This window comes from Musca autumnalis, unplaced genomic scaffold (genome assembly GCF_047663935.1).
Source record: "Musca autumnalis isolate F117 unplaced genomic scaffold, ASM4766393v1 scaffold_1, whole genome shotgun sequence".
Classification (NCBI taxonomy): Eukaryota; Metazoa; Arthropoda; class Insecta; order Diptera; family Muscidae; genus Musca; species Musca autumnalis.
Window position 1 is genome coordinate 194,720,647 of NW_027411644.1, and position 25,118 is coordinate 194,745,764.

Below are 25,118 nucleotides of genomic sequence, written 5' to 3' on the forward strand. Positions count from 1 at the left end.
TTGAAAAAATTATGAATGAAAATTAAAAATAAACGCTGACAAACTTGTGGTTTCGGTAGGGCTTAGTGACAACTTTATTTTGGTCGCTAACTTAGCGAACGATTTCGTCATTTCGTCAACTACTGTAGTGGGATTCTATAATTTTATCCGTAAATATCGGTAAAATAAAAACGCAAGATTATGAATGAAAATTAAAAATAAACGCCAACAACAACCTGTTGTATCGGTGGGCTTAGCGACAACTTTATTTTAGTCGCTAACTTACAGAACAGTTTCGTTATTACATTAAAAGAATGACACTTAATTTTATAGATCGTCACCATAAATGCCCGAAGACGTAACCCACATGAAGCTTCTACGTTCAAAAACAACTATCCTATTCAAGAAATGGCATTTCGGTAAATGGGATAACATTGCAGATATTGTTGTAATGACGGATCCCAAAACCCAGCACTTTCGCGGTTTTAGTTTCAGTACATACACCGATTCGTATATGATTGATAATACTCGAAATATTCGCCGTCATAAGAATGATATTCTATAAAACAGTTTTTCATTTTATAAAGTTGTTTGCTTCTCCTGTAAAGTAAAGGTTTTGTGGGTTACGTCTTTGGGCATTTATGGTAACGAGATGTTTGTTGTTAACAAAAAAAAAAAAAAAACATGTAATTCCACAGCAGACCCCAGCAAAATGTTCGATGCCAAAGATGACATTCAATCATGGGTGCAAGTGATCTAGCATGTCATCTTTTTAGCATCTTCATCGATGAATTTTATATGAGCGTGGACCCCAAAAGATGACGTTCTTTTCTGGATCCTAAGCATGTCATTTTAAACAATGCGTTGACATGTCATTTCCACCAATGCTTTGGCATGTCATTTCCACCAATGATTTGACATATCATTTTCACCAATGCTTTGACACGTCATTTTCACCCATGCTTTGACATGTCATTTTAACCAATGCTTTGGCATGTCATTTTCACCAACCTCTTGGCATGAAATTTTCATATTGTTTGGAAAATGGAAATGCTGTATTGAAATATGGTTTTCATGAAAAATAAAACTCTTTATTAATTCAAACGAATTCATGAAATAACTACAATTAATTTATCAGTTTAGTTTTTCAAAAGTTTACATCCAAAATTGCAATGTAATCACCACCGCTGCAACGCAAAAGATTACTTCCTCCGTTCTCCGCAACTGATATTCTTTCATCTTACAAAAGGTTTTCTCAATTATCATCCCATCACCAGTTCAGATTTCGGCATAGACTCCAAATGCACTCCTTTAAGTATTTTTATTTCGTAAATTGCTTTTATTTTATAATTTTGTTATTTTATAACAACATTTTGGTAATTTATACTCTTTTGTTTAGTGACGGAAATATGTAGGGATCTACAACCCGGCTTGCTTTAGGGATCTCTAAGAACAAAATGTAACGAACGGGGAGGAGAGACTTTTTATGGAAAATACCATTTATGCTTAATTAATTTATTTTTAATTGTTTCTTTCCAAAAGTAGTTTCTTCTTTATTTTCAGATTCTTGTTCCTTTTCGTTTCGGACTTTTTTTTCAAATTCCAAGAAGCGAGATTTGATTGATTTCATTCTATGTCAGATTTAGAACAGACAAGGGAATAGCAATGTGTGCAGTCCGATTCTATTTTTAGCTCGATGGTTGGGACTTCATATAATACCAATTGTTTAGAAGTTTTAGTTGTTTGATATGCAGGAAATGTGAGACAACATCACGACGACAGTTCTAACAACTTTGGTCTGTTCCAGAAACTGCAAGAATCTACTTATTTTTACTACGATAACAATTTTTCCTTTATGTTATCGGAAAAAATAGTAAAAATTAGTAGATTTTTGCAGTACTGGAACATACCAAAATGAAAATAAACAGGTGTGTAAATAAAAACACAAACATCATCTCTATTGGATCGATGGAATGGGAACAAATGCTGATGAAAAGATCGGATCTTTCACGACTTCCTTTGCATTGGTTCAAATCCTAATGAAAAGATCGGATCTTTCACGACTTCCTTTGAACCAATGCAAAAGATGACATGAAATCACGTCATCGCAAAGAACTCCTTCCGTCAAATTTTGCTGGGACCCTTAAGCGGATTTGTTTCATAATTTTTAGTTCTTATTATCCACTTCCCTTCTCAGCGAAGCTTAAAAACGATTTTTTTAGATTTCACATCAATAATTTCTTTAATTGTTCTCAGATTTTTTTCTTTTCATATATTTAGAGTTTCAATCACATTCCTTTACTTTTCACAAAATCGAGTTACTATACATTTCTCTGTAAGTATACATCATATTTAAATTTATGTTGTTCATCTTCTGTACTCAACTTTTGATCTTAATGCAAGAAACAAACGCATTTATTTTAAACATTTTCAAATATTACGACATTAACTATTTATAAATTTTGGAAAAATAGATGATCATCTTACTCATTAATTTAAAAAGATAAGAATTAAAACAAAAATAAAACTTCTCGTTTTCTTTTTTCTCTTAACAAAAAAAATTACACTTATTTAGCTATACAACGTTATGCATTTCTCAGAAAAAAATTTCATAAATTTTTAAATAATTATAATTTCATTAAATAACTCAAAAGTATGCGTATCAAATGGAATTTTAGGGTACACATAGAAACGATCAGATACACTTAGAGAATGAAAGGAAGGGACTACGAGTTAATTAAGTATAACGAATTTTTGTGGTAAATCTACATTGGAACCTGTACAAAACCAAAGACTTCGCTAATGATCTAATAAGTGTGCATTAGACAGGTTCACTCTAAAAAAACACTAACTGTTCTCTTACGTATACTTTTTTCTATTAGTTAGGCTCTTTGAATTTGTAGACAAACCAACAAACACACTGCTCACTCCTTTTTCTATTCCTCCTTGTTAGCCGAAATGAGATTTTATTTTTGTGGCAAATTTTTCTTCTCCTTGTAGTTGTTATTATGTATATCTAATGATTGTAATCTTCCAATTTAAGCGTACCAGCATATTGTTGTAAAAATTCCACTTCCAATGGATGCATTTCTTTGGCAGGTATGACAACGGAATGCAATGGACCACCCATATCCATGGCAGCCATGTCACGCAATGTTCGAACCACAATTTGTTGATTGTCATGACCGACACGTGCCAAACCCACACACAGGGATTGATCATTAAGTATAGTGTTACGTTCCAAAGCATCCTTTTTATCGACTATGGCTAGCAATTGTTGTGCAGCTTCGGCCACTGTCATAAAACGTGGTGGCATATATTCTTTTCTCCCTCGCATCAACGATTCAAGTGTGGGTTCTTTGACCTTGATGTCTAGCAGACACAAGGTGTGCATATTATGAAGACGATTAAGTTTAATTTTATCATAAAAGCTATCAGGTTTCCAGGTTTCATCCCAATAGGGTATAGATACAGTTTCACCAAATTTATAAAGTTGAAGGCCACAACAACCGACAGCATTCATAATGGAGGCATTGTGAATCACTTTGTAGGGTATTTTCTTTTCTTTGGCTCTTAGTATGAAATCGGTGTGTGTTGTGGCGCCAAATGGATCGCCCACAACCAAAAGTGCGACATCCTCCTCAGCTGAGCCAGCTAATATCTCATCAGCACCCTGTTCGACAAGGTCACGGTCTGCCAACAGAACTGGACGTCCATAAAATGCCTCCTGTAGATATATATTCCCATTATTGGTTCTACTTTTCACTCTGTTAGACACAAGCTCTTACCAATTCCTCCTTGGGACAGCCCAATATTGATGTATACATCTCCAAATATACACGACTACATTGTTTTACAATTTCAAGGCCTTTCACTGTAATGTCCTTGGGATCTCCAAGTCCCAAACCAATTAAATAAAACATGTTAATGTTTTGTTACTACGTTTTGTGTGCGCAATATTTCACCCTCTTCCTACACCACAACAATGCACTCGCCACCTTGTCACGCCAATTGTTTGATTGGAAATTGTCCGTTTTTATGATTATTATTCAAGTTGTGCGAAATTTAATCTATTATTTATCCTTTTACAAAGATTTGGCTAACACGTTGTTGATTTTGTTTGATTCACTAGAAAGAGGGGAGAGCAGTACCTATATGCTAATCACTGAAAGTGATAGCAAGGCGTTGAGACTTTTTTGAATGTACTTTGTACTGCGGTAGCAATGTTATCATTTTCAGTGTAATTTTCTTTGATTTCACTGATGCAAACACAACAACCGACCGTTATAGAGTATTCAGATATAACGGAATTTAGTAAATACTGTGGATTTAAATTATGTCTGTTCGATAACTTAGTCCCGGTCCACACTAGAGTGATTTTATTGAAAAAATTTCATGAAATTATGCGTCTCTAGATCGACTTCCATAGTCGAGTAAAATCTTAAAATTGCTGCAGTGAGGAATTCGATTTAAGAACGCCTAATTTCATGCAATTTTTTAATGAAATTCACGCTAGTGTGGACCGGGACTTAGTAAGTAAAAAGTTTCACTGCCGAACGAAAATGAAAACGAGAGAAAGTTCAGTATTCTATTGCGATTATTTAGTAAACGGTTCTGTGATTTAGCTTAAGTTTAACTGTAATTTTTATATTTTTGATTATTTATTATTTATTTTTATTAATTAAATGTTGTGGAGTCCCGTTTTTTTAATAATAAGAAATTTATATTAATGCAAAATATTTAATAATCGAATAAAAAGACGCTCTTGAAAAAGTTGGAAACAAGCCAAAGAAACGTTGAGCAAACATGAAATAAATTATTTTATTTTCATTTATTAACCTGACCAAAAAAGTCCAATAAAAACATCTATAATAATATCAACATTGGTCAACAAAACACTCATCAGAAAAATAACTAATTTCGTGTATGATTTTTAAATTTTGTAGTTGTTTTAAAGCAAACACAAAGTCAATATTGCCATGAAAATCAAAGTTTAGGTGTTTTTTCGTTCGCAATCATTTTCTTTCGAGATAGTGAAACAGGCCATAAACGTTCATGGCTCCAATTATAAAAGAGATAAATATGCTTTTCAAAGTGATAACATGAGCCCGGGGACGATAAATTGCTCTCGAATTTTGAAACCATCTATAACTGGCACTATAAAGCGGGCTACACACGATCAGTTGTGACTGTCCGTTTTGTTCATGATATATATCATGGTACCATGGTTCAATTATTAGAAGGTTGGTCAGGTTCATGATCCATTTTATTTCCTGTATGCAGTAATATTGGCATCATTCTTTATAAACAGTATCTGCCAGTATCTCAAGTCCACCTTCTCTATGAAGAGTCCAGAAATTCTGGTACAGATTCGCAAATCTTGGTCCCTAAAACGTTTCCGGGAGTAATAAACATTTGATATCGTTTCTTTTTTCATAGTATGATGTTTTTATAGGGGTGGGTTAGTAGCCCAACGGCCAACCCAAGTGTTTATAGATGTTATGAATGAGATTGCGGCGTATGGGGGTATCAGGGTCCACTTGAGATAGAAGAGGCAGCATAGGCAGCATGATATGTCATGGGCATTATCATGTTAAAGCCGGTCAGTACCGTTGCTTTTTTCTTTTGCTCTACGTCACCCTCTCCATAAAGAAGTAAACTAACGTTAAATTCGTCCAGGCCGAACTTTTAATAAGCTCCCCCATGACGTTGTTCGCTACAACACATTTGACCAACATTTTATCAGTCACGTCAATCCGTTCGGACACTAGATTGATCTCTACAGGCAGACGGACGGAAATGGCTATATAAGTTTGCCTTAAATGATTATTTCATATGGATGCGTTAATAAATGAAAAAAATAAATTGTATTTAAAATCAAATGTAAACAAAACAAACATTGACAATATTTCAAATAGAATACTTGTTGCTTTTGTTATTAGTAATTTAGTTATAAGCAAACTGGCTTCAGAGTTGCTTTTTTAAAATTTCATGAACCAGTAGTGCGATTCTCTAACTAATTTTTTGAGTTACCGACGGTAACATTAAAACGCAAAATTATGAATGAAAAGTTCAAATAAAAGTTAACAACACTGTTGCTATCGGTAGAACTTTACGACTACTTTTTATTGGTCGCTAACTTACCGAATAATATCGTTAATTACCGAAATTGTAAGCATTTTAATTTTACCGACATTTGTCGGTAACTCAAAAAATGAGTTAGAGAATCGCACTACTGACCAACCTTCTAATAATTGAACCATGGTATATATACACTTTCATACGGACAAAATGTGCCTCTTCGAAATAATGGTTTTAGACCCCAAGTATGTTTGGACCAAATGTGTTTCCGACAATTTGGAGTTGATTTAACAATGTCCGTCCGCCTTCGTAATATTTTGTACAAACATAGTTTAAGTTCGAAGATAAGCCATATCGGTCCACTCTTTCAGGTACCTCCCCCACAAAAGTTCAAAAATGTTCGGAAAAATTGTACGTACGATAACTCTTGACGGGAGTGACATGGGTCAGGTTCGAATACGTACTATATTTGTCCACTCCGTCGAGTACCTCCCACACACATTTTTGGATAAATTCACTTTAAGACCTGCTCTCGGATCACTTTAATTTTTGTAGAAGCAACTTGCATTCGCTGCCTCAATTACGACAGAAAAAGTTTTTTCAAGCGCAAGTCTATACTTCTTGAGAAAAAAGACCGAAAGTTGTAAAAAACCCAATGGCACCATATGTAGTGACTGGAGAATTCCAACCGAACACTTCGTTCGTCCACACTTTGGATATCGTAATATTTCTTTGAATATTAGATGAAATTCGAAGGTGGAAGGAGTGGACCTTCCGATACCTCCCCCATAAAAGTTCGGAAATATTCCCTAAAATGTTACTCTAAGTATTGTCGAAACACAGTTTAAAAAAGCCCTATCTATCGATATCCCCGCAAATTTTTGCACTTTAATCCTATCCATACTGTTTTTTTTTTCATAAATTTTTAGATTTTGTATTTGTCTGTCATAATTAATTTATTTCGATAAATACTCTCATTTGTTAGAGATGGTACATATTTTATCGTCGTTTGGAGAGTAATTTAAATTGAACAATATACAAAAATCGTTCTTCGCTCTCCGAATTTTGTCTGGAAAATGAACTAATTAATGAATAATTTGGGCTCGAACATGATACAATAAGAAGGTAGCATTATCAGCCCAGCTGATGGTAACATAATGTGTCAATAGCATTGAATTTATGTCAAATTTTGACATCTTATGTTACAAAAACGGCAGTTGCTGCTATCTTCTTATTGTATCATGGGCTCGAACAACGAATAGAGGGCGAATTACCGTCAGTATGAACAATGCATAAAGCGGGGTACACACGATCAGTTTTGACTGTCAGTTTTGCTCAAGTATTCGGTTGCATGCCGGTGTGGCCGTTCACTTTTGTCAGTCATCAGGCAACCACAAAATATTTTGTGGTTGCTGGACGATTGGACAGTTATCGATAATTCCGAAAAATCGGCAGTCAAAACTGATCGTGTGTACCCCGCTTAAGACTCGTTGGGTGTAATTGTGGTTTCAGTATATGAATGTACCATGGCACAATTACCCAGGTAGTGGCATCGTAAAATTTTGAATATGTTATGTCAAAACTTTCTTTATGTTGTAGGGGAAATTACAACAAAAATAATTTTTTTTTATAAAGGGATTTGACTTTTCATATTCGATCAGCTGGTGTGATACCACTACCTGGTAGTTCTGCCATGGAATGTACCGAAAAACGCCAAAGAAAACAATGAACGGCTGACTTCCGAATCGCCAAATTCTTTGCAGTTTTTAAACTTCTTCAAAATATTTCAGTTGCACACTCATGCATTATTACTCGAAAATGCAACTGTGAACATTGTTAACATTGACGATGTGCAACAAATGACAGATGTTGGATGACTTCATAAATACAATATTTACATCCCAAGGATCGTCTACTATAGAGTAGATGATACCAAGATCATCAAGAGTAGATGATCCCAAGGGTCGCCTACTAAAGGGTAGATGACCTCAAGGGTCGTCTACTATAGAGTATATGACCCCAAGGGTCGCCTACTAAAGGGTAGATGATCTCAAGGGTCGTCTACTATAGAGTAGATGACCCCAAGGGTCGTCTACTATAGAGTAGATGAGCCCAAGGGTCGTCTACTATAGAGTAGATGAGCCCAAGGGTCGTCTACTATAGAGTAGATGACCCCAAGGGTCGTCTACTATAGAGTAGATGACCCCAAGGGTCGTCTACTACAGAGTAGATGACCCCAAGGGTCGTCTACTACAGAGTAGATGACCCCAAGGGTCGTCTACTACAGATTAGATGACCCCAAGGGTCGTCTACTATAGAGTATATGACCCCAAGGGTAGTCTACTATAGAGTAGATGGCCCCAAGGGTCGTCTACTATAGAGTAGATGACTCCAAGGGTTGTCTACTACTACTCTATAGAGTAGATGACCCCGAGGGTCGTCTACTATAGAGTAGATGACCCCAAGGGTCGTCTACTATAGAGTAGATGACCCCAAGGGTCGTCTTCTATAGAGTAGATGACCCCAAGGGTCGTCTTCTATAGAGTAGATGACCCCAAGGGTCGTCTACTATAGAGTAGATGACCCCAAGGGTCGTCTACTATAGAGTAGATGACCCCAAGGGTCGTCTACTATAGAGTAGATAACCCCAATCACTGTGTCGTTCGAGGACTATAGGATGTCTTTTTTATCCTCAGACGACCATAACGGAGCTTCGACGGAGGTCTGCAATAAAAGTACAACAAGACGGAGGTCTGCAATAAAAGTACAACAAGATGACATTTTTCAGCTTCGACATGTTCTGCAAAAATGTCGCTCAGCAAATTTTAAGTACGGCTCTCATTGACAACGAAAATTTTCGGTAAGTTAACAACCAAAATAATGTTGTCGCTAATTCCTACCGATAGCAACAGTGTTGCCAACTTTTATTGATACTTTTCATTCATAACTTTGCGTTTTGATTTTACCATTTTTGTGGGTAACTTAAAAACGAGTTACAGAATTCTATTACAGTTAAATGGAAATATTCCTTATCAAGTTCTAAAATGTCTCATCGTAATCAAGTCTTTATTCGAAACGGTCAGGGCCATATGGTCATCACACTTGCTTGGATAATAAAAGGTGAACTCTTGAACAAATATTGCAAAACGCTACAGAACTTATAATCTACCACCAAGGTATTATATTCACACCATTAGCCTCATCTTAATTTATTTGTATTGCATTAATTAAATGTATCAAAGTGTGTTCTTCTTAATGCTACGCTTGTTATTATGTATTTTGTTTTGGTTAGTTAATGCAAAGGTTAATGAAATTAAGTTTAATTTCCATGAACCTATCTATGCATCACTGAGAGCATTACAACTTTTCAAACAAATGCCTAAAACAACTGTCGAGGACATAATAAGCGTTGGCGTTTATTGACCGGCTATATGTCTACAAACAGATACTAAAACGAAATAGGTGCTAACAAATTTTCTCATTGTAAATCCCAGAAACCGAGAAACACACATTTTTCATGCATTATTGTCTGTGGCTCAATTATATAGGTTATTTCCGCAAAAGTCTTATTATTACTGCTGTTGTTATTATTATTATTATTATTATTAAATTTAAATGGAGCCGGTTAAACTTGTTGAAAACTTCATCGGGTATGAACGTTAAACTCTATTTGGTAATACATGTGGTGGCAATGAAGTGAAACAATTGCTCAGCGCCCAATAAACAACACCAGCCGGCAGTGAGTTAGATTGGCCGACTATTAGACAGACAATCTACACACACACACACACGGGTGAACGACTATAGTGGCAGAGAGGTTTGATTTAAACCCCGCTTAGAGTTGAGTTGTCCGTTGTACCACTGCCATGGTTTTCTTACACACATCTTCGAACTGATGAAGTTAGCTGTTTGCGGCGCCAATGCTGTTGCTGCTCTTATTGTTGGGGATGTATGGTGATGACGATCATAATGATGAACGTTGTGCACTTGTTTACCCCCAAATGTCTGGATCGGTGGTATGTTTTCAGTCGAGGCACCACCACTTCACACAAAACGACGTCTCAGACAATTATTTAGCGAATGTAAACGAAATATTTTATTGGTTTAATTTAAACATAACCGTTGAATAAATAAGACGTTGAGTTAAAGGTGCTGGCTGGCAGACGGGTTGTTGGCTACAAAAGTGATTGTTGCGCGTTAATGTTTTTAAATCTATTTCATCCGTTGTGCGTGGTGCGTGTGTGTTTTTTGAAAACGAAACAAAAATGAATTTAAAAGAACTATTATTGTTAATTTATTATATAACTACCGTAAGGCATACTGATGCTGTCATCGGCCAAAATCATGCTCACATTTATAAAATCTCTAATGGAGGATATCCTGCCAAATCGTCCACGAACAAATTAATATTACACGATATGCAATGTGCATTTATGCCCATTACAAATAACAGTTTGGAATTTGAAAATGTTATGCACCGAATGTATAATTTTCAAATGAAAAATCCGAAAATTAATAGTCCAATGATTTTTAAATTACCACTAGAGGAGGAATTAAACAGAGAAAATAGACCAAGAGAAAGGATGATATTTATGACACGCCAGGAGTTTATGGAACCAATATTTCCCAATTTAACAGAATCATACATGACATTACGTCGATTTCGTTACTCAAAAACTCCGCTAAATAAAAACATAACAGAGTTGATGAAAATCGAAATGAAGGCTCTTGATCAACAAACTCCTACTCAAGATGATGCATGGTCAAATTTGGGTCTGAACGGGTGGAATGGAGATATTGCACAACCGGAAACTACACAGGATTATCGTCAGAGGTAAATAGGCAATAAAATTTGAAAAAACAAATACATGCAAATCCCGCTCATCGCTATTGGCGTATTTAACGGAAAACAAACAATAACACTGGGCAATCAGGTTTAGTGGGAACTTCTAAGTGGGGGTCATAGAATCATAAAATGATAAAATGGCCTGATAATTAAAAACCCTTTTGATGGTTTGCTATTCTGAACGAATACCATCACTTCCATTTGGAATTTTTCGCCACATGGGAGGTACCTTTATATGGGGACTTTATCATACAAACACTTTTTGGGCTAATATCATCACTTCCATTTGGAATTTACCACACCCCATAGCAAATCGGTTTGGAACATGGTCTTGGGAGGTACCCGTTATATGGGGCCTGTACCGAAATACATTCCTATATTGAAAATCTTCTGCAGGAAGGTTTTCATGTCAAGACCCTCGAAAAGGTGTTGCCCACTGAGGAACGAAAATACCAAATTAGAACCGAATCAATTGGAAAATATGACCAAGAGCTTCGAAATAGCTAAAAAGAACTCAAAATACCAACATTTAGTTATCTAAGTAAATAGAAAATATGGGTAAAACGTAAGTCTGAAACACTTGAGCACCTTCTCTGCCGGTGTCCTAGACACAATACAAAAAACACAGGCTGTTTGGCGTGCATGAGATGGTATCACCCTCTTATTATACCCTCAACCATAGGATGGGGGTATATTAAGTTTGTCACTACGTTTGTAACTACTCGAAATAATCATTGTAGACCCCACAAACTATATATATTTTTGATCAGCGTGCAATTCTACATCGATATAGCCATGTCCGTCCGTCTGTGGAAATCACTCTAGCGTCCGAACCGATTGACGTAGGTGGATGAAATTTTGGGAAAATCTATTATTTGTACGTAGGACTTTTGGTATTGAAAGCGGGCTATGTAGTTCCACGCTTTCGTCGACGCGTCGTCGTTTAAAAGAATTTTTAAGATATTTGTCCCATTTTACCAACGAATTGGTTGTAATTTGGAATTTTGCGTCTCCAGAGGCCAAAAAACATTCCTACCAAAGTTGGTTTATATAGGTCCACGTTTTGTTATAGCCCCCATATAACGCCTCATACAAAGTACGCGTCATTTTAATATATTTTGAATGTATTAGTCCCATTTGACAACAGAATCGGTTGCAACTTTGTATTTTGTGTTTCCAGAGGCGTAGAAACATTTCTACCATAAAATGTTTATATAGGTCCAAGTTTTGATATAGCCCCCATAGGACGATATCTCCCGATTTTCGGTATTTTGAAGGTTTTGGCCTCATTATCACACCGAGATGGCTGACATTTGGTATTTAGTCTTCGTTGGGGGTATAAAACTTCCCCCCAGAAATTTGTAGGTATAGGTTCGCGCCATCATAAAGCCCCCATAGAACAGTAACTTCCGATTTTCGGTATTTTTAAGGTTGTGGCCACATTAATCCACCGAAATAGCTGAAATTTGTGGTGGAGGGTATAAAAAGTTCGGCCCGACCGAACTTAACGCTTTTCCCACTTGTTTTTCCTCCATAGACCTCGCAATCCTGTTAACTTATTGCAGGAGCCTTAAGTGGTTATGGGATGCGTCATCCTAGACAAAGCAAGTCCGATTAATTCCCTTTCCCTTCCCTACCTCCATATTATATCTACTCTCCTCTCCCAACTCTCTATCCTCGCACAGACCGGGAAAATCCTGAGCATGCATTTAGGAACATATCCCTCCCAAAATAAAAATAGAGACGATCACTTATAGTCGATGGGGTCACGGTCCCTGACCGAGATGATGTTTCCTCGTATCAATCCGGTTCATAGAATCTCTGTCCGATTTATCGCGCCATAAGATGCTATTAAGGTTTATTTATATGCATCATTAACGCTGAAGTTTGGGATATAAAGGCTTTGTACCTATATCTGGGATTCTTCTTAATAATGTTGGCTTAAAAGGCGGGATCACTACAAGTTTCTTAAATATAGTTTACAATGATCCAAACACATGAAGAATAGGACAAATGTGAATTGAATTGAATTCACAGCTTCGTAAAGCTTTGCTCATTGTTATATCCTACACCACTGTGTGGGGAGGGTATTATAAGTTGGTTTTGGCCAAAAAGTTTGTAACGTATCGAAATAATGGTCGTAGACCCATACATATACATATATACCAAAATGAATGTCTCGACGAGCTGAGTCGATCTGGCTATGTGTGTCCGTCCGTCTGTCCATCTAAACCTTGTAATCACGCTAAAGGTCGCAGTTTTAATCCGATCTTCACCAAATTGTTGATGAAGTTTCCGGAGCGGAAGAAGCCTATTGATTTTGGTGATGGTCGGATAATATTCAGGGGTCGAAATGGGCAAAAAACTTTTTTGTAGAAAAAGTCAACTTTTTATTTTAAAGAGAATATCTCCGCTTCTGTATGGGGTATATCAAAAGCAAAACCTGTCAATGAAAGCAGAATATATAACCTTTGCAACGATGTAACGTAGGTTGTCGTAGGTGGTCAAACAACGAAGATATCGCATAGCCGCTAATAGAACCCAAGTTTTCACTTTTGCGATTTTAACAATAATGACGAATATCACAGCTTTGGTTGGGGGCCTTCCAAAAACAAAGTCTGACTATGAAAGTAGAAAATCCCATCTTTACAATGATGCAAAGTAGGTTGGCGTAGGTGGCCAAATAACGGAGATATCGCAATAGTCGGTAATACATCCCGTTTTTCCATTTTTTTGTAATCATTCTACAGGACGCAATTTTGATCGGATCGTAACGACATTTTGGGGGTTAATGGGGGTCCTACGGAGGAAGAAGCCTATTGATTTTGGCGATGGTCGGATAATATTCAGTGGTGGAAATGGGCAAAAAAACTTATTTGGAGAAAAAGTCAATGTTTTATTTCAAGGCGAATGTCTCCGCTTCTATAAGTGGTATATCGAAATTTTGACGTCAATCTACTATCTTCTTCTACTAATACATCGACCAATCCATCAATAAATTTGTATTTTATTTGTGTTTAATAGGCCGGGGCGAAAAATTTCCAATTTTTTATTAAAAACATTTTTGTTCCTTGTTTTACAGTGTCACATCGAACACGCTAACCGAATATCCATATCATGAAATAACCAAAGATCTTTACGGTGGTATCTCATCAACTGAATACCTCAAAGATATAAAAGATGCTGTTTTGAGAGAAAAACAGGAACGTGAAGAATTGCGAAAGGAAATGGATGAGAATGTTTTTATAGCACGTTCTAATGACCCATTTGGATATTCAACAAAGTGGCAAAAGAGGTAATATCGCCTAATAAAATAAAATATCACCTAATAAAATACAATAGTTGACAAAATATACTTACATTTATTTCCAGGAATCAAACTAAACATAAACGTGATGTTTTGCGTTTATATTCAATGTTGAAATGTTCCACTGGTTGTGAGCCATTGGCGTATAAAGGTTATGGCTGTTATTGTGGATTTCTTGGTAATGGCGTACCGACTGATGGTATTGATCGTTGTTGTAAATTGCACGATAAATGTTATGAACAAAGTAATTGCCTGTCATATCTGGAATACTTTGTACCATATGTTTGGAAATGTTATCGTGGCAAACCTTTGTGTGCAATAGATCATGGAGAATGGGGAGGGCCAGATTCTTGTGCTGCACGTTTGTGTTACTGTGATTTAAGATTATCACGTTGCTTGCGACAATATGCATGCCCAAGTAGAAGAGCCGTGTGCAAGTCATCGTTGGCAAGAAGACTGCAAAATTTCATATTTACTTAGTGGGTTAAGATTTGTTGTTGTTATTATTATTTTAAAATAAATTTTTAATTTATTATTAGTAAATATTTTTTGTGTATTTTCTTAAGATAAACGTAAACTTTTTCTCGAACCACTTCTACCCTTAGATGTACTACCTCCACCACCTGTGGATGAAGAGGTTGAGCCACTGGATTTTGTGTCCCTAACATCACGATCCAATTTTGCATGTGTATCCAAAAAGTTGGGCATAAATTCTCGTATATTTTGACATTCTTGTTCAAATGCCAATACAACTTTGGCTGCGGAGGAATTTGTTTTTGTAAGGAAAAGTGCATTCTGACACATTAGTAAGACATCTCTTTGTAATTCATATACCGAACGTATAACCCCAGATTCGATGTTCTTTTTTATAGTACCAAAATCCATGGGTTTTAAACAAATTTCTTCCAATTTGTAGGGTAATGACTCATCATTTAATATCCGTTGTAGAGTGGTGGCATGTTTGCTATTCTGCAGTACATTGTAGATGCTCAGTAGGGATTTTTTATATGTCCTCAAATCCCTTGATTCATCTCGATCGCTTGAGGCTGGTGAATTTGGTATACTGTCTATGACAGGTGTTGACGAGTAGCGCCTTCTCGACCGTTGATTTGTTGTTGTTGTCGTCGAATGATCACTTTGTGTAGTCGTATCATCATCTATCATTGGACTTTCAGAACGATCACGATCTCTTAGCTTACGTAATGCAGTTGGTCGTGGAGTTAAGGTACCGCCACCACTATTATTGCTAGGCACTGCCATTTGTGTTGAGGGATTTGGCATTTCATCATCAGTCTTAGCATCGTGGGGACTCTTTCTTTGATAATGTGATGATTGCCTCTTGGAGGATGATAATTTCTCATCTTTACGAGTCTGTACACTAATGTCTGTCGATGAAGAATTTTCATCTGTGTCAGCTACCGATATGGCTGGTGGGGGCTGTAACATGGACATAGATGATGATGTATCCATAGTTCCCTCAATATTTTGTAAATCGCTTTGTTGTTGGATTGCGCTGGTATCACTGGTTTCACCTTGTTCTGGGGGATGATTTGATTCAGCTGAAAAATTGAAAATGAATTTTAGAGAATATTTGTTTAGCAAAAATAAAAAAATTATTCTAGGAATAGAATAGTAAATTACTTAAATAATAATTTTCTAACGATCAACCGAGTATTCGATTTTTTTTATTATTACAATTTATTAAAGAATCAGCATCTAAAGATTTTTTAAATTATTTTCAAAAAGAACGATCACGCCGTAGTTTCTAAGGATATATTAAAGGACCGAACCATTTGTTAATTTTTAAGATGAATTTTCAATATTTTCCAAGGACAGGCGTGGGTGATATTTTTAATTCTTTCATGCATTACAAAAAATGTTTTCAAAGAAAGTTTTTCAAAAAATATTTTTCATGCATTTTCCAAAAATATTTTTTAAGGTATTTTTAAAAAATATTTTGTATGCATTTTTTCACAAATTATTTTTTCTTTCATGCATTTTTCTAAGAATACATATTTTCAGGCATTTTATTTTAAAAATATTTGCATGGATTTTTCAAAGTAAATTTTTCTGTTAGAAATAAAACTACTTAAAATTTGTTCGATACATATTTTTAAAAAAAATATTTTTTATATTTAGGGCGAATTTTTTGAATTTTTTCATAAATATATTTTAAAGTATAGTACACATTGACAAGCAAAACTGACAGTCATCGAGGTCTATTTCGTGAATATCAAAGCCTAATTGAAAAATTTCTTTTATAATCTCTAAATAATATCGTAAATATTGTATTTCAAACGTTTTTAGGTAAATAAAAGTTGTTATTTGCCGGAAAATTGTCCTTAAAGTACGTTGACTGTCAGTTTTGACTGTTAGTGTGTACTCCCCTTAAGGGGTTTTCAAAGAATAATTTTCAAGTTTTTTTAATATTATTAACTACAATAAAAATATTTTTCATGGATTCTTCAAAGAAAATTTTTCAAAAAATATTTTCCATGCATTTTTCGAAAAATATTTTTTTTAAAGATTAAAAAAAATTACATGCATTTTTCAGAATCTAATTTTCAACAATTATTTAAAAAATATTTTTCATGCATTGCTTCATGCACTTTTTAAAAAATAATTTTTCAGATATGAAAGACATGGAATTTTAGAAAATGGGGTTTATCATGAACTGCAATTCCCCGTGAATTTTTTCACTTTCTCCTTAAGTTGCAACAGCGGAAAGACAAAACTCATGGGGAAATTTCATTCATGATAACCCCCAATATTTTTCTATTTCTGTAAGCGCGTAAGACTTGCACATTGAATGCCCTGGTTCGATTTCCAGGCCAGACAATATCACATTTTCAACGATGGCAAAATTGCCAAAAGCTATTTATATTTAACAAATGAAAAACTATGTTGAAATGCATAAGGTAAGTCGGCCTTTATATAACACGCTTCAACGCAGTACTTAAAACCATCAAAACAGATGTTAAAATAGCACGTAGAACTAGATGATTTAATAGAATAGCAACTTAATATGGAATATTGCAATTTCTTACCATTCATATCATCCACATCAGTTCGCAGCTTCGAATTTTCTTGTCCTTCATTATTACTCTGGCCATCATCTTCACACTCGGTTTTGATTGTGTTACTTGAGGTTTTACCATCTTCCATGCTAGGCATTACAAATATATCCTCATTTTTATTATCTTCTGAATTGGACACCGTGCCATAATCATTTATTTCCTCATTTTTATTAGAACTTTCATTAGCATTTGCTGTTTGTTCATGTTCATCCAACATTTCTTGTTTAATTTCCAGTTTTGTCGTTTCACCTTCTATTCCTTCTACTTGATCGGTTGATTCGTTTTTTGGAAATGCAGACTCCACCTGTTCTTTTAAAAAACTACTTTCATTAGATGATTCATTAAGACGATCCTTTGAGGATTCTAATGAAGCAACTGCCGCTAATGGCAAATTATCATTTGAGTCATCACTGGAAATAATTTCAGGTTTTGTTTCCGTTTTTGTTTCGGAAACATTTTCTGATTCTTGTTTAATATCTTTTGTATCAACAGTTGTGGTATGCGAACTATTGTCTTCCTGTTTTATATTTCCCACCAGCTCAGTAACAGTATTTTCTTCTAATTTTTGTTCCAATTCATTAACGGCATCTTCCAAAGCGGGTTCCTCTTCATCTACGCCCTTGAGAAAATCAACTTCTTCATCGATAACATCTGATACATCGATATCCAATTCATCAATGTTTCCAATGTTTTTGAAGACTTCCATTAATTGTTGCTCTTCATTTGGATCTGTATCATCGATATCATCTATAACTTGTGTTATATTTGTAGAAGCTGGCAAGTCATCTTCAATATCCATAGGTATTGATTCATTGTTAGAATCGTTTGCTGCAACATTTTCCGTTTCAGTCTTTGTTGAAGAACTCACACTGGCATCTAAAATTTTGGTTTCTGCTGTGGTGCTAGAGGATGATGTTGGCTTATTCTTTTCCAATAGCATTGACAAAGTTGGCGCCGATTGTGAAGGACTCAACATGCTTAGTTGAGTTGTGCTTGAGTTGGAACCAGCATCAATTGGTGGTCCACTAATGGGCCTGGTCAACAATTGTATTGCAGAATCTCCTGCCGGTATCAATGCAGGCTGATTCTGATTTGGTATAGATCCTCCAGTAAGCAGTGTTGTTATTGTTGGTGCACTGGTACGAGCAGACACCGAGGACGCACTTATGCTACTTGGAGCATTAGTAGCAGTTGGGGACTTTAAAAGGGAGGTCAACAATGGAGATGTACCTGCCGACATTTGTATGGACTGTCCACTGTTGGGAGTAACAGGTTTGATTGATCCAATTATTTCCTCCACATCCATATCAACTGCTGTTGTATCAGTTGAAGATTTCAATGAACTTGAAGATGAAGAATTGCTGGGCATTACACCACCAGCACGCCAATTTCTTTGTAGTTCCTGTTTACGCAACTCCCTTTCTCTTAACTGATTCTCCATCTTCATTTCCTCAATTCTCAACATTTCCTGTTCCTTTTCTATGTCCGACCACATTTCTAATATTTGTTCATCATCCAAGCGACCACATTGCAAAGCTTTAATTTCAGCTACAATGCTAGCATATTCCTAAAAGAGATTCCCAATTAGCCATAAATTCCTAGAGTAAATTTTAAATCTTAAGTTACCTCTTGTTGTTTTCTCAGCTCCATTTTTATCTCCTGCATTCGTTCTTCTGTAAGACGACGAACTATTGCCTCTGTGGGAGCTTCCACGGGAGATGATGCTGACAAACTACTTTCTGATGTCCGTTTCTTACGTTTAGGCGTTTCCACATCTTCCAATAGATGACCATATTGGACAGCACAATTTTTTTGCGAAAACCAATCTCCCGGACGAGCACTTAAATTATCTTTAGAACTTCCACACAAAACTTTCAATGTTCGACTCACAGACATCCAATTTTGATCACCACTCGACAAAACTGCAGATGCCAAAGCCAACTGTTCCCGTGTTGACCATTTATCCAATGGTGTGCGATTCATTTGCAGACGTTCCTGAACAGTAGCCATTGCGATAAATTCAAGAAATTAACAAATTTTTTTCGAATTTCGGGAGTTAGAGCTTGGCCAATTTCCAGATAACGCGACAACAAGCAACAAATCGCTATATATTTACAAATTTTCAGTACTTTCAATACTTTTTTTCCATTGGGCTTTGTAATGTTTTTGTTTGTCGGCTCCTGTCACTCTTGTCAAGATGTGTGTGTGCGTTAAGGGATCTATAGCTTAGCTGACAATAGTGAGCACATTCATAGCGTAAAGCTTAAAACAGATACAACGTTTGATTAAAGTTTTGCGTTGGGCGTCGAGAAAAAAACAGCAACAACAGGACGACGACGACACCAAAGTCCAGGGTTTATCTGTTTGTCGGCATATATATCAAATGAATTTGAATTTTTCGGCATCATGCCCAACAGTGTAAAAACGGCCAAAACGACACCAAACTTTACTCAAACGTTGTATGTGTTTCCAGCTTAAAACGATAATGGCCCCGGCACATACGGTCCGTTGTGCGTCGCGTCACGCTTTAATAACAACAACCACATGAAAAAAGTGTAAGTGATGCCAAGTTTGTTCTTGAAGTTTTCATGTGGTTGTTGTAACGCAACGCTCAACGCGCCGTATGTTCAGCGGCCGTAAAACGTTCGGCACATACGGTGCGCTGAGCGTTGCGTTACAAAAACCACATGAAAAAAGTGTAAGTGAAGCCAAGTTTTTTGAAAAACAACAATGTGGCTGACGCATAAAGCCTTTAAGCCCTCGGCACATACGGTCCGTTTAGTGACACGTTGGGACACGCGTTGTCCCAAAACAGTTTAATTATGTTTAACTTTAATGCGTCAGCCATATTGTTGTTTTTCAAAAAACTTGGCTTCACTTACACTTTTTTCATGTGTTTGTTGTACCGCAACGCTCAACGCACCGTATGTGCCGAGCGCTTTACCTAATTAACTGCGTGTTGCGTGTGCGTTCAAAAATACAAAAACAAAATACATGTATTTGTTTTTGTTGTCAATTTGAAATACATGTATTTTGTTTTTATGAACGCACACGCAACACGCAGTTAATTAGGTAAAGCCCGCGGCACATACGGTACGTTGTGCGACGCGTTGCGCGTTGAAAACAACAACCACATGAAAAATGTGTAAGTGATGCCAAGTTTGTTCTTGAAGTTTGCATGTGGTTGTTGTAACGCAACGCTCAACGCGCCGTATGTGCCGAGGCCTTAAAGGCTTTAAAGTTAAACATAATTTAACTTTTTTGGGACAACGTGTGTCCCAACGTGTCAGTAAACGGACCGTATGTGCCGAGGGCTTAAGCCCTTGGCTTCACTTACACTTTTTTCATGTGGTTGTTGTAACGCAACGATCAGCGCACGGTATGTGCCGAACGCTTTAAGCGTCAAATGAATAGGTGTGTACGATAACTTTCCCAGCAATAATTAGCTCTGTTAGTCCCGGGCCACACTAGAGAAATCTCACTGAAATTTGGACATGAAATTATGCGTCTCTAGATCGAGTTCCATAGTAGAGTAAAATCCTGAAATTGCTGTAGTGGGGAATTCGACCTAAGAACACTTAATTTCATGAAATTTTTTAATGAAATTCACTCTAGTGTGGAGTGAAAAAAATGCATGAAATTATGCGCCTCTAGATCTAGTAAAGTAAAATCATAAAATTGCTGTAGTGGGGAATTCGATTTAAGAACACCTAATTTCATGAAATTTTTTAATGAAATTCACGCTAGTGTGGACCGGGACTTTCATTAAAAAATTGCATGAAATTAGGCGTTTCTAGATCGAGTTCCATAGTAGAGTAAAATCACGAAAATGCCGTTGTGGACAATTCGATCTAGAAACGCCTAATTTTATGCAATTTTTAATGAAATTTACGCTAGTGTGGACCGGGACTTAAGGTGGACCGGGACAATAGAACTCGATCTCAAGGCCTGCGTACATAAGCTGCCTCGCCTGGTTGCCTTGCTTGCTTCTGATAAAATAATAAAAAAGAAAAGGGAAACCCAGTTCGAAATTTGCCCGGCCTCCTTTATTCTTTTATTTTTATTATGTCAAAAATTAAGCAGGAAAGCAAGGTAACCAGGCAAAGCAGCTTATGTACCCAGGCCTTAAGTCCCGGTCCACACTAGAATGATTTCATTGAAAAAAATAGGTCTGATCTTCATACCAGTTGTCAAAATGCATTATTGTGAATAAAATCACATACAAAATGTAAACAAGCAATTCACAGTAATGCATTATTGTGAGCAAATTTGGCGTTTTGCATGATTTGATGAAATTAACGATATTAAAAACTTCGCTTTCAAGTTATTCAGAATCATCAGTCTCATTGGATTTATATAAATTTTTATAATGAAAAAGTTGTAATATTTCTGTAGGTGGGTCAAAATTTCTACAACAAATGGAGTTGTTAGAAATTTGTTTATTTATTCTCAATATAGCTTCTAGTACTCGTACTGCATTTTATTTCTAAATTTGGTTCATTATAGAAAATACCTAGCAAAAAAGTTTGGAAGTAGTGCAATGCAGAGTTATGATTTCAATACATCTTTCGATGCAGTCCACACGGAGTTATGAAAAATGCACTCCGCTCGATACATTTTAGAAGCACGCGCTTATAGATCCCTAGCCAAGCAAGCCAATTTTTTTATCCCTACAGTCGCAGTCTTTTTTTCTGAACGCAAGAAAGAGTGTCTAAAATTATAAGAATTTGTTTTATAAAAATAAAGAAACATCTTTGTGTTTATTTCAGCTTGAGTCCATATTTTGTTGTAATTCAATTGTTTGAATAACAACAAAATATTTTAAAGTGGATATGAAATTGATTAGTTGCGGGCGAAGGGTAGGGAATACTACAGTTTCAGTTGTCACCAAACAACTTCATCAGTTCCCTTTTTCGCCGACTCTGTATCGATAGATAGATAGTTGTTTGGTGACAACTGAAACTATAGTATTCCCTACCCTTCGCCCGCAACTAATCAATTTCATATCCACTTTAAAATATTTTGTTGTTATTCAAACAATTGAATTACAACAAAATATGGACTCAAGCTGAAATAAACACAAAGATGTAAAATTCTGCAGTCCAACAATAAAAAAACGCCAACAAAAAAAAAAAATACAAACTAATGATACGAACATTGCTGTAATTCACGAGACGCAAATTATTTTTGAAGTGGAGTTAGAGCTTTTTTGGAAATTTGAACTGGAGTTGGAGGAAAAATTAAAAACCATTTGGATGATGAAGCAATATCAGTTGCGGTGTCACAAAAAGCAGAGCAGAGGAAGTAAACTCAGTAATGATAAAATTTAATGGAGAGTTCTTATAATTTGTATTAGTGTAATAAAGTTAATATTCTTGGAGGGTTGGCGTTTTTTGTTTGGGATGACGACTTCTATTTTGTTTTTCAAAATAGTCAGGCTTAATCCCATAGTCGTTGTTTTAATATTTTATTAAAACAACTTTAATTTATTAGTGGGAAAAAATTGGCGGTGTTTACCAAGGGGTAAGGCAGGAAATACTATAGTTTCAGATCTCGCCACAGATCTTCATCAGTTCCCTTGTTTCTTGTTTTTCAACAAGAAACTTTTTTTATTTTATTTTTTTTTTATTTTATTTATTTGCTTTGCAATTGAAGCCAATTTTGAGGCCAATTTATATAATTACAAAGAATCCACCTAAATATCATAGCTACTCTAAAAACAATTTCACATACATATATAATTCATCTTAAATCTAGAAATTGGAGATCTAATTATTTTAGTTACAATTATATTCTTTAATTTTTTTTTAAATTCTTCATTACGTCGTAGCTACTTCAATTTTAAAGCAACAGATTAATAATAAGTATATCGTATAAGTTATTAGTTAAATTATGAAATGAACATTATGAACATTATGTGGTATGCAAATGATAATAAGTTTTCGCGCAGTGATAAAAACTGGTTAAAGCTAGAAAAAATTCTTCATTACATCATAGCTACTCCATAGCATAGCAGTGGGAAAGATTTGGTTTTGTTTGCAAGTGAAGTTGCTAGAGTTTAGGTAGTGCCAAAAAAAATCTCGATCAGAGTGTTTCTTTGCGCACGTATCTATTTGAGCTAGCAATTGACACTTGGGTATAAAAAGTTTCTTGTTGAAAAACAAGAAACAAGGGAACTGGTGAAGATCTGTGGCGAGATCTGAAACTATAGTATTCCCTGCCTTACCCCTTGATTTGGATCGAAAATGGAGTGCATCCTAGCTGTGTGCCGTGGAAGCAAAATGGAGTACATCCTAGCTGCGTGCTCTCTTGTAAAATTCATAGGTGAATTCATAGGAAAAGATGTACTCCAGCGGCAATTGTTCTAGTGATTTAACTGCATCCGCGGATGCAAACTTTTTGCTGGGTACTCTTTCTACTTACTTGTTGGAACGGAAACATAGATAGCTCTGTTCCAGAACTAAAAAGTTTTTACAATTTTTACCACTTTTACACATTTTGCGTTCCCGTACACAAAATTTATATGAAAATCGTTTACGACTTTTACCACTTTATAAAGTACGGGAACAGGCCACATATTTAATACCATCTCCAGTTTACGAAGGATAACTTTCTTCATTGCGATTCGTAAACATTCGTGGAGATTTTTGTGTTGGCAACTGGTTCTAAAAATGTTCTTATAGGGCTAAAATTAGCTGTGTCTTTTTACGTGATAATTTGTAACAATTATTACGAAATGTTACTTAATGCTGTCTTTTTACACAAAAGTTCAGTAAAAGAGAGCGAAGTGAGAGAACAATTTTGACAGTTGTTTGCTGAGAAATTGCTAAAAGTTGCTGAAAGAATTTTTCCCAGCAACATTTAGCAAGTTCGATCAGCTGTTTTTAATCATCTGCTAATGATCAGCTGCTCAATGTTTACCTTATTTTTGTTGAAAAATACTATAAATATTACGATTCAGCTATATTTATTGATTATTTTATTAATATATTAATAATTTTTTATTTATTTTGCTTAAGATTAAAGAACTTTTTCATTGCATTGGAATTAGTTTTTCATTCATGCATTGGCGCCAATGTTGTTGTTTTGGTTATCAACTGTTATCAAGCTAAAGTTTACTAAATGCTGTCTTTTTACTTTTTTCTCTATTTTCGTATCAAAGAGTATAATCTCTCTTATGTCATGTTCACACGAGTGTTTCAATTACGTTGTTCGCCTGTCGAACAACGTACACGAATTAACCCGTTTCCACGACACCATTCGTAATTAACAGAAACGTAAACAAAATTTCCTTAATTTTTGTTTCCTTGTTTTCACGAAAATTTGAACCGAAAACACATAAAATATACATTAAATGAATAGGAAAAGCAATAGACCTTCCTTCAAATGAATTTTCTATATTTAACTACACACATTTCATTCATTTTTTCCATAAATTTTGAATAATTTTATATTTTCAATATATTTTTATATATTTCTATTTTAAAAATTAAAGAGAGAGAGACATGTCAAAACAATATTTGTGTATACAGACTTTCAGTTATTTGTTTCCTTTTTGTTTCTGATTTTTTACGCGATTTTAAACTAATGGACAAGAAATGTGTGTGGAATTAAGAAGGAAACACAACCATCTTTCTTCTGCATCTATATAAAATGTTTAGTTCATTAATTTTCATTCATCTTTTTCCTTTTTTCTAAAAATTTTTGTGTTTTCAACAAATTTTTCAATTTTGAATTTAGACATGTCATAATTAATTTTTTCGATAAATTCTCTCATTTGTTAGGGATGGGACATACTTATTCGTCGTTCAGAGAGTATTTCTAATCG

The 25,118-nt window shown here is 35.5% G+C and overlaps 3 protein-coding genes across 3 annotated transcripts; 1 reads left to right on the forward strand and 2 right to left on the reverse strand.

Annotated features, from left to right (window-relative positions):
* Nucleotides 1-1,043: 1,043 nt before the first annotated feature.
* Dph5 (diphthine methyl ester synthase) lies at nt 1,044-4,183 on the reverse strand. Its single transcript, XM_073959440.1, has 2 exons — nt 3,768-4,183; nt 1,044-3,706 (listed from the first exon to the last, which is right to left on the reverse strand). The coding sequence occupies exons 1-2, from the start codon at nt 3,900-3,902 to the stop codon at nt 2,996-2,998; spliced, it is 846 nt and encodes a 281-aa protein (XP_073815541.1). The 5' UTR covers nt 3,903-4,183; the 3' UTR covers nt 1,044-2,995.
* A 6,539-nt stretch (nt 4,184-10,722) lies between these two features.
* LOC141388881 (uncharacterized) lies at nt 10,723-14,756 on the forward strand. Its single transcript, XM_073959443.1, has 3 exons — nt 10,723-10,894; nt 13,989-14,201; nt 14,279-14,756. The coding sequence occupies exons 1-3, from the start codon at nt 10,767-10,769 to the stop codon at nt 14,691-14,693; spliced, it is 756 nt and encodes a 251-aa protein (XP_073815544.1). The 5' UTR covers nt 10,723-10,766; the 3' UTR covers nt 14,694-14,756.
* On the reverse strand, nt 14,685-19,511 carry Brd8 (Bromodomain containing 8). The gene is made up of 3 exons (XM_073959441.1): nt 18,917-19,511; nt 17,261-18,857; nt 14,685-15,772 (listed from the first exon to the last, which is right to left on the reverse strand). The coding sequence occupies exons 1-3, from the start codon at nt 19,298-19,300 to the stop codon at nt 14,775-14,777; spliced, it is 2,979 nt and encodes a 992-aa protein (XP_073815542.1). The 5' UTR covers nt 19,301-19,511; the 3' UTR covers nt 14,685-14,774.
* Nucleotides 19,512-25,118: the final 5,607 nt, after the last annotated feature.